Source organism: Dipodomys spectabilis, unplaced genomic scaffold (assembly GCF_019054845.1).
Source record: "Dipodomys spectabilis isolate Male_0828 unplaced genomic scaffold, ASM1905484v1 ptg000351l, whole genome shotgun sequence".
Taxonomy (NCBI): domain Eukaryota; kingdom Metazoa; phylum Chordata; class Mammalia; order Rodentia; family Heteromyidae; genus Dipodomys; species Dipodomys spectabilis.
In genome coordinates, this window is record NW_024871028.1 from 551080 (window position 1) to 561751 (window position 10672).

The 10672-nt window shown below is 38.2% G+C and overlaps 1 protein-coding gene across 1 annotated transcript; it reads left to right on the forward strand.

Moving 5' to 3' along the window:
* Window positions 1-3402: 3402 nt before the first annotated feature.
* Window positions 3403-3801, forward strand: LOC122095428 (tRNA-specific adenosine deaminase 2-like). Its single transcript, XM_042665817.1, has one exon. The coding sequence runs from the start codon at window positions 3403-3405 to the stop codon at window positions 3799-3801; it is 399 nt and encodes a 132-aa protein (XP_042521751.1).
* Window positions 3802-10672: the final 6871 nt, after the last annotated feature.

The window sequence follows — 10672 nt, forward strand, 5'->3', positions numbered from 1 at the left end:
TGTTTCCATTCTCATCTCTGAGTTTATTTATTTGGGTGTGTTCTCTTGTTTTTTTGATAAGATTTGCTAAGAATCTATAAATTTTTTTAATTTTTTGGAGAACAAACTCTTGTTTTGTTGATTCTTTCTATGTTTTTATTTTGGATTCTAATTCGTTTATTTCTGATGTAATTTTAATTATTTCTTTCCATCTACTGAATTGGGATTTATCTTGTTGCTCTTTGTCAAGGAGGTTCAGATATCTCACTAAATTGTTGGTTCCAGATCTCTCCAATTAATTGATTTAATAATTAAGAGCTATAAAACACTCTGAATACTGCCTTTGCCGTGTCCAAAAGGAGCAAGTAATTTGTGTGTTCATTTTTATTTTTTGTTTTTTGGCTTTTTTTAAGTCCTGTCGTGGGGCCTGAACTCTGGGTCTGGGCACTGTCCCTCAGCTCTTCAGCTCAAGGCTAGCGATCTACCACTTGAGCCATAGCCCCACTTCTGGCTTTTTTTTTCTTTTTGCTTATGTGGTGCTGGGGAATCGAACCCAGGGCCTCACGCATGCAAGGCAAGCGCTCTACCACTGAGCCACCTTCCCAGCCCCTCATTTTTGGTGAATATCATGAATATTTGAATTTCCTTTCTATGCTCTTCCATGACCCACTGGTGTTTCAACAGTGTGTTGTTCAGCCTCTATTTGTCACAGGACTTTTTGGTGCATTTTGGTGTTGAGTTCTAATTTTATTCCCTTCTGGTCTGAGAGAAGGCAATTTAAAACTATAATGTTTCTGAATTTGGACAAGTTTGATTTGTGACCTCAAATGGTGTATATTTTGTAAAATTTTCTGTGAGCTGATGAGGAAAACATGTATCTGATGCTACTGCGTGAAATATTTGGTAGATATCTGTTAAATTTAATTGATCCATGCAGGTGTTTAGATCTGCAGTTTCTCTGTTGAGTTTTTGCCGAGTTAATCTATCTAGTGTGGATAGTGGTGTGTTAAAGTCCCCTACAATTAATGTCTTTGGATCTATGTGAGCTTTGAGGGAAAGTAGTGTTTCTTGGATAAATCTGGGTGGTCTTTTGTTTGGAGAATAAATATTTAGATTTGTAATATCCTCCTGAATGGGAAATCCCTTAATTAGTATAAAACGACATTCTTTATCTCTTTTCACTAATTTTAATTTGAGGTATATTTTATCTGATATTAGGATAGAAGCTCTCACTTGTTTATGGGGGCTATTTGCTTGGTAGATTTGTTACAGCCTTTCACTTTCAAAATGTGTTTGTTTTCATGGGAAAGGTGTGATTCCTGAAGGCAGCAGATAAAAGGATCTTGCTTTTTAATCCAACTAGCCTTTTTACGTGGCTTAATTGGAGAGTTAAGTCCATTAATGTTGAGCGTTAGGACTGAGAGGTGTTTGGGAGTTCCTGCCATGTTATCCACCTTCTGGGGGCTGCAGCAACTGGGTTCTTCCTATGGTTCTTGGATTCTCAGTTTGGGTGCTGTTTCTTGGCCTTTATTGTGATCTTGTTGGTTTTCTATTTGTAGGACATGTTTAAGTAGCTTTTGTAGGGCTAATTCTTGGGAAATATATTGTTTCAGATTGTCTTTGGTATGGAAGGTTTTTCTTTGACCTTCGATTATGAAGGAGAGTGTAGCTGGGTAGAGTATTCTTGATTGATAATTGTTTGTCTTTAGGGCATGGCATACATCATTCCAGGCTCTTCTTGCTTTAATTCTCTCTGCTGACAAATCTGAGGGGACTCTAATTGATTTCCTCTTATAGGTGATTGATCTTTTCTACTTGACAGTTTTATGGATCTTTTCCTTGGTCTGAATTGATACTGTGCAGATTATAATGCGACATTGCCATGTCCTGTTCTGGTCTGGTATATTTTGGGTTCTAAAAGCTTCTTCTATCTGAATAATCCTAACTTTTTGCATGTTTGGGAAGTTCTCTGTTAGGATCCTGTAAAACAAATGTTCTGGACCATTAACTTCTGTTTCTAGGTGCTCCTTTACAAACATTATCCTCATATTAGACCTACTGATGGTGTCTTCCAAATGTTGAATAGATCTATCCCATATTCCTTGGATTTGTCTTGGATAGTAGTATGTTATTTCTCTATAATATCAAGGCTGTCTTTAATCTCCAAGATTCTATCTTCTGCATGGTTTAACCTACTGTCATGACTTTCTACTTTGTTTTTAATTTCTTTTCCTTCTAGTTGGTCGGCTTTAATGGCTTCAAATTCTTTGTTAGAGCTTTCTTTTAGATCTTTTATGAACTTCTATACTTCCTTAATTTGGTGTTCAGTGTTTATTCTCAAATGACTTAGTTGATTGTTTATGGTTTCCTTTGTTGCCCATTCCCTCTGCCAGGCTCTATTCAGGATTCCATTTGTGGTCTCCCTGAATTCTTTCAGCTGTCTCTTTATGGATTCCATTAATGTCTCTCTTGATCTTTGTGTATTCTCATTCCACTCTCACAATTGCTGTATTACTCTTTCATTAGCTTCCTCATGTTCATGCAATTCCTGAAGTTCTCTTTGACTGTTCTCAACCTGCTTACACAATACCTGTGTTTCTCTTTTTCTGTTATCCTCCTCCTCATGCAATTGCTGTGTTTCTCTTTGATTGTTGTCAGCCTGCTTATGCAATTCCTGTATTGCTCTTTGACTGTTCTAAATCTGCTCACGCACTTCCTGTACCAATCTTTGAGTAGTTTCTGCACTCTCACGAGATTCCAGTATTAATCTTTGGTTTGCCTCTCTCTCTCCCTATCATGCTCACACTGAGTCCTTTGCAGGTTTTCAATCTTTTCATTCACCATTTTTACCAGTATTGTTTGTACAGATTTTTGGGAACTGTCCTCTGGATTATTCACTAACTATTCTGTCAACTGTTTATCATGAGTGGGAGTCCAGATACCTGGACTTGCCATTTTTCTTCCGTTTTTCTGGCTTTTTCTGCTCATTTGGTATGAAAGTAACACTAATTTTGTGCTAGAACATAATTTTAAGGCATGCATCAACCAAAGTTTGGTAGTTGCACAGTCAAAACCCTATAGACGCAATCTAGTTCAACAGATACAATCTATTCAACATCAAACAACTATGGATTAATGGGATAAGAATAGCAAAGAAAAAAATTGGCAAACCAGAAATTATTAGATGTAGGGAGAAATGTGGGGAAAAATAGAATTATAGGGTGGTGGCGAGGTAAGATGAGAGTGAATTTAACCAAGGCCTAATCTCAGAGAGGGAAATGGATTGGACAGAATGATAGGAGAGACATTAAGAAAAAAAAACCCAGAAAATATAGAAAAACAAAAATTTAAATTTAAAAAGATAAATACTTGGTTCCCGGCCCGGAAGGCCTGCGAGTCAGAGCTGTGCGTTAACCCGGCTGGATGGAGGCAGAGGCGTTGGCCGCGTCCATGCCAGCCCCGGGCGTCTCGACCGCCGTGTCTTTGGCCCTGGAGACGGCACGGTGGATGGAGGAAGCGATGCGCATGGCCAAAGACGCCCTTGAAAATACCGAAGTCCCTGTTGGCTGTCTTATGGTCTACAACAATGAAATCGTGGGGAAGGGAAGAAATGAAGTGAATCAAACCAAAAATGCTACTCGACATGCAGAAATGGTCGCCATTGATCAAGTCCTAGATTGGTGTCAACGAAATGGCCAGAGTCCTTCTGCTGTGTTTGAACGTACCGTGTTGTATGTCACTGTGGAACCCTGCATTATGTGTGCAGCTGCTCTCGGCCTGATGAAAATCCCGCTGGTCGTCTACGGCTGTCAGAATGAATGATTTGGTGGCTGTGGCTCCGTTCTAAATGTTGCCTCTTCTGACTTACCAAATACGGGAAAACCATTTCAGTGCATCCCTGGATATCGGGCTGAGGAAGCTGTGGAACTGTTAAAGGCCTTCTACAAGCAAGAAAATCCTTATGCAACAAAATCAAAAGTTCGGAAGAAGGAATTTCAGAAATCCTGAACTTGTAATGAAAGACGAAAGCCCCATGGTGACCTGGATGGAATCCCCAGCCTGAAAAGCTGCTGGCATGGAGGGAGCATGTATTATGTGTTGTTTGTTATTCTCCGGGAAGACGGAGAATAACATTTGCACTCTTAAGGGAACAAATTAGTGCTTCTTAAAAGGCTGACAATTGTAAACAACTATTAGCTTCTCCACAGCTGAAAGAACATTTTTATGAAGGGGGGGAAAAACTAAAGTTTGAGATTTTAGGAATTAGCAAACAGTACATGTCTTTAAGCCACAGCTTCAATCCATTCCAGCTGAGTGCAGGCTGGGATTTCAGTGTCCATCCACATCCCATCACCTGCACTCATTTGGAATAGAAAGCCATGGTCACGTGTGTCCTTTACAACTGGCTTTTTGGAGTTGGATTTTCATTCTTTATAGCTGTTGTGGTCTCCCAGTGTATTGGCTGCGTGAGTGTGAGTGTGTTTGTGTGTGTGTTGGCTTTAGGGCTTGAACTCAACATGTTGTTACTCTCTGGCTTTTTTGCTCAAACTTGAGTCCTAGCTCCAGTCCTAGCTTTATGTTGGTTAATTGCAGATGAGTCTCACGGACTTTTTCCCCCAGCCTGGCTTCAAACTGTGACCCTCAGATCTCAGCATTTTTTAGTCACTAGGATTACAGGTGTTAGCCACCAGTGCTGGGCAAGTCTGGCTTTTTTCTACATTGTATATTATTTGTATACACTGTATACATGTGATTGTGAAATCTATTGATTTTATTAAATACATAGAAAAAATGTTTTTAAACAAGTGCCTAAGGGTCATTTAAAAATTGTACCATGTTGCTATAATAGAATCTTAAGATATTTCTGTTTTTAAGGGGCAAAGCATTAAAGGACAATAACATAAATAAGACAGTTCTTTGGTTCCCTGAACCAAAACAGGGTCTTCTGCCTCAGCAAGATTATATTCTCACAAGGATGGATGAAAAAAATGTAGTTATATACTGGAGGGTGAAGAGTTCCAACAACAGTTGGTCATAGTAATACACATCTGTAACCCCATCACTTGGAAGGCAGAGGGAGTTCAACAAGACACTGTCAAAGCAAAAAGTTACAGCGAAATTAAAAAGGAACAAGGTGAAGAAGAATGCCCACTGGTGTGAATGCCAGTTGCAAAATTAAGTAGCATGATACATTTAATCCGAAATCAGCTGTTCCTCATTTGAAAATACAGGTTATAACTGTTAAATTTAATACCTAAAATTTGAAACTGCACAGGAAAGAATATCCACAACAAAACTTTCAGTGTTACTGGGTGCAAGAAGTGTCCTGACGTTTGGCAGAGCTACCCCAGCTGCAGTATACGTCTCTTCCCAGAAGGGGGCCTCAGCGTTCCACCAGAAGCCTAGTGCCAGGCCCCAGAGGACCGCTCCTCAGATGGGTTCATTTCTTCAGTGGATTCATTTCCTTGATACAAAGCATCTGTATTTGTTGCTTCTGCCATTTGAGCGATGTCTCCAACTTGTTTGTTTTGAATTACTTTACAGACTGGAATGAAATTGTGGTGGAAGTATTTTTATATTGCTGAGAATAGCAGCTAATCACAGTTACATGCTTCGAATTACTTATAATTGCTTGGTTTTGCGTGTGGTGTTTTTAACGGCATTTGAGACATTTTATGAGGAAGGATATGCATGGTTTCAAATCTACAACAATGATGCATGCACCTTCAATTTTACTACTCTAAAATTTGTCTTCTCATTAAATGTTAGTGCCATGAAAAAAAAAGATAAATACTTAAAAATTATGTAAGTTTATAGATGATATTGAGAGAAGAAAAGGATAGGATGAGAAGAAGGGAGGGATAGAAAGGAGACACGAAAAACACAAGACCACAGTAAAACTCCAAGACTACACTATAGCTACCAGCACGACTATGTTTATTGCAGCATTATTTACCATAGCTAAAATAGGGAACCAACCGAGATGTCCCTCAGTAGATAAATGGATAAAGAAAATGTGGTATATATACACAATGGAATTCTATGCCTCCATCAGAAAGAAGGACATTGCCCCATTTGTTCAGAAAGGGAAAGACTTGGAAAAAATTATATTAAGTGAAGTAAGCCAGGCCCAAGGTAAAATAGGTCCCATGGTCTCCCTTATTTGCAACAACTAGTATATGTCTGAGTCAAGCAGAAAAGATCAGATAAATTAACGTTAGGGGAATGAACCCCAAGATAAGTATTCAAAAGTTTTTTTTTTCCTTTCATGCAATTGTTTCTATCATATTTATAAGATGATTTCTATGTTTCTTTGTATGTCCCTTCCCTATGGTATAACCTGTGCTTTCACTGTATTTGGTATGATTTGTGGAGGGGAAGGGGAAAAAAATCATTTAACTAGGGATACAGGTGGACCCATTGCAACAAAGAGATGTACAAGTCATTATGTCAACAAAAGAACTTTACAACTTTGGTGGGTGGTGGGGGGAAGTTCGGGTAGGAAGATGGTGGAGTATGATAAGGGATAGAAGGGGAAACAAAGAGGAGGCAACAATTCTTGATAAGAAAGTTATTCGTTACCTTGCCCATGTAATTTTAACTCCTCTGTATGCATTCTCACAATTAAAAAGAAAAAACAAGAAAAAATGGAAAAAACAAAAATTTAAATTTAAAAAATGAAACACTTAAAAATTATGTAAGTTTATAGATGATCTTGAGAGAAGAAAAGGATAGGATGAGAGAAAGGGAGGGATAGAAAGGAGATACGAAAAACTGAAAACTAAAAATTCTCAAAATTTGTTACTTGAAAATTATATAGGTATAAAGAGAAAATGCTACTATTGAACAAGTTAAGCCAAGGAGGTGCCAGGGAAGATGGCAGAGGAGAAGCTGGAGGCTAAACAAGCTCTCCCATAGAAAGCAGTTTTAGAGTTCCAGTGAACAGTCCTAAGCCAGAGAATCACACCAAGTGTGCCATCACAGGACAGAGAGTTAGGCCAGCTAAGGAAAATCAAGGCAAATAGAGAGGTCTGAGCTCTTACCGCCACAGATGCGACACAGTTTTTGCAGCCCCCAAGAAGGTGGATAACATGGCAGGAAATCCCAATTACCTCTCAGTCCTATCTCAGCATTAACGGACTTAACTCTCCAATTAAGCGACACAGACTGTCTAATTGGATGAAAAAACAAGATCCTTCTATCTGCTGCCTTCAGGAGTCACATCTCCTGCCCATAAAAACAAACACATTTTCAATGTTAAAGGCTGGAGCAATATCTACCATGCAAACGGTCCCCATAAACAGAAGGGAGTTGCAATCCTAATATCAGATGAATTTGATTTCAAGTTAAAATTCATGAGAAGAGATAAAGAAGGTCACTACATACTAATTAACGGATCTCTCCTTCAGGAGAATACAATTCTAAATATCTATTCGCCAAACAATGGAGCACTCAAATTTATCCAAGAAACACTACTTTCCCTCAAATCCCACATAGATCCAAAGACATTAATTGTTGGAGATTTTAACACACCACTCTCCCCACTAGATAGATCAACTCAGCAAAAACTCAACAGAGAAACCGCAGATTTAAACAGCTGAATTGATCAACTAGATTTTACAGACATCTAACGAACATTTCACCCAGCAGCATCAGAATACACGTTTTTCTCAGTAGCACATGGAACATTTTCTAAAATAGACCACATTTTAGGCCACAAAGCAAAACTGTCTAAATTCAGAAACATTGAAGTTATATCTTGCATTCTCTCAGACCACAAGGGAATAAAATTAGAACTCAACACCAAAAGCCACCAAAGAAAGTCTGGTAACACATGGAGGCTGAACAACTCACTGCTGAATCACGAATGGGTCATTGAGATTAGAAAGGGAATTCAAATGTTCATGCTATTCAACAAAAATGAGCACACAAATTACCAGCTCCTCTGGGACACAGACAAGGCAGTACTCAGAGGCAAGTTTATAGCTCTAAGCTCCTATATCAACAAATACGAGAGATCTGAAACCAACAATTTAATGACACATCTAAACCTCCTTGAAAAAGAGCAGCAAGATAAGGCCCAATACAATAGACAGAGAGAAATAATTAAAATTAAATCAGAATTAAATGAATTAGAATCCAAAACAACTATAGAAACAATCAACAAAACAAAGAGATGGTTCTTAAAGAAAATTAACAAAATTGACAGACTTTTAGCAAATCTCAGGAGAAAAAGAAGAGATTACACCCAAGTAAATAAACTCAGAGATGAGAATGGAAACATCACCTTAAGAAACAACCAAGATTCAGAACATTATAAGGGAATACTTCTCAAAACTTTATGCTAATAAGTTTGAGAACTTGGCAGAAATGAACCTTATCCTAGCAAATATTGACATGCCAAAACTAAACCAAGATGAGTTAAACCATCTTAACAGGCCCATATCAAGCATTGAAATACAAAGAGCAATAGGAGATCTCCCAGCTAAGAAAGTCCAAGACCAGATGGTTTTACAGCAGAATTTTACAAGGCCTTCAAAGCAGAGCTCACACCAATACTCCTCCAACTCTTCAATGAAATTGAAAGAGAAAGTTCACTACCGAAAACATTCTATGAAGCCATCATAACCCTCATCCCAAAATCAGGCAGGGACACATCAAAGAAAGAGAACTATAGACCCATTTCTTTGATGAACATTGATGCAAAACTTCTCAACAAAATTTTGGCCAATCTACTTCAACAATTCACCCAAAAAATCATACAACACGATCAAACAGGATTCATTTCAGGGTGCAAACTGGTACAATATATGCAAATCAATTAATATTATTCATCACATCAACAGGAGCAAGAATAAGAACCACATGGTTATTTCAATATATGAAGTAAAAGCATTCGACAAGATGCAACACCCCTTTATGATGAAGGTTCTGGAAAAATTAGGAATCCATGGAACATTCCTCAATACAATAATGGCTGTTTATGACAAACCTACAGCCACCATTATAATTAATGGTGAAAAACTAAAGCCATTTCCTCTTAACTCAAGAACAAGACAAGGATGTCCACTGTCTTCACTTCTCTTCAATCTAGTATTAGAATGCCTAGCTACAGCAATAAGACAAGATGCGAACATAAAGGGGATCCAAATAAGGAAAGAAGAAATAAAACTCTCCCTCTTCGCAGATGACATGATCTTGTATTTAAAGAATCCCCTAGACTCCACTCCCAAATTACTCAAGCTGATTCAAAACTTTGATAAAGTAGCAGGGTATAAAATTAACCCCCCAAAATCAATGGCTTTTTTGTATGCCAACAATGAGAAAAGTGTGGTTGAAATTAGGAAAGGAACTCCATTTATAATAGCACCACAAAAAATAAAATACCTAGGAATTAACTTACCCAAAGAAGTGAAGGACCTCTATGATGAAAACTTAAAAATCTTGAAAAAGGAAATCAACACAAAACTTTGAAAATGGCAAAACCTCCCATGCTCCTGGATTGAAAAGATTAACATCGTGAAAATGGCAATACTTCCCAAGGCTCTCTCCAAATTCAATGTGATATCTATCAAAATTCCAACCTCATTCCTCAAGGAAATAGAAGAGGCAATTCAAAAATTCATATGGAACAATAAAAGACCCTGAATAGCAAAAACGCTCCTCAACAGAAAGAACACTGCTGGAGGAATATCAATACCAAATTTCAAACTCTACTATAAAGCCATAGTAATCAAAACAGCTTGCTACTGGCATAAGAACAGACCTCAGGAACAATGGAATAGAATTGAAAACTCAGAAATGAACCTACAGACCTGTAGCCATCTAATCTTCGAAAAGGGAGCTAAAATAATAGAATGGAAGAAAGACAGCCTCTTCAGTAAATGGTGCTGGTGAAATTGGTTAACTACTTGTAGAAAACTGAAGCTAGATCCTTATATATCACCCTGCACCAGAATCAACTCCAAATGTTCAAAGACCTCGGAGTCAATCAGACACTCTGTAAACATTACAGGATGGAATAGGAGAAACCCTAGGTCTCCTTGGAGCAGGCCGAAATTTTCTTAATAGAGACCAGGAAAAACAACAAATCAAAGAAAGGTTGGACAAATGGGATTTTATGAAGTTCCAGAGCATCTGCATGGCAAAGTACATAACTGGCAAGATCAATAGAAAGCCCACGGATTGGGAGAAGATCTTCACTAGCCATACAACGGACAAGGGTCTCATATCTAAAATGTACTAGGAACTCAAAAAATTAAATCCCCCAACAACAAATCCTCAAAGAAACAACTGCTCAATAAATAAGTGGGCTAAAGACTTAAAGAGAAACTTCTCTGAAGAAGAAAGAAGGATGGCCAATAGACACATGAAGAAATGCTCAACATCCCTAGCCATAAAAGAAATGCAAATCAAAGCAACTTTGAGATGCTACCTCACTCCAGTTAGAATGGCAAAAATCAAGAACTCTAACAACAGATGCTGGAGGGGAAGTGGACAAAAGATAACCTTACTTCATTGTTGGTGGGAATGTAAACTTGTTCAACCACTTTGGAAAGCAGTATGGAGGTTCCTCAAAAGACTTCACTTAGAGCTCCCCTAAGACCCAGCAATCCCACTTTTGGGCATTTACCCTAATGTTTACAAACAAGACCACACTAAAGCGACCAGCACAACTATGTTTATTGCAGCA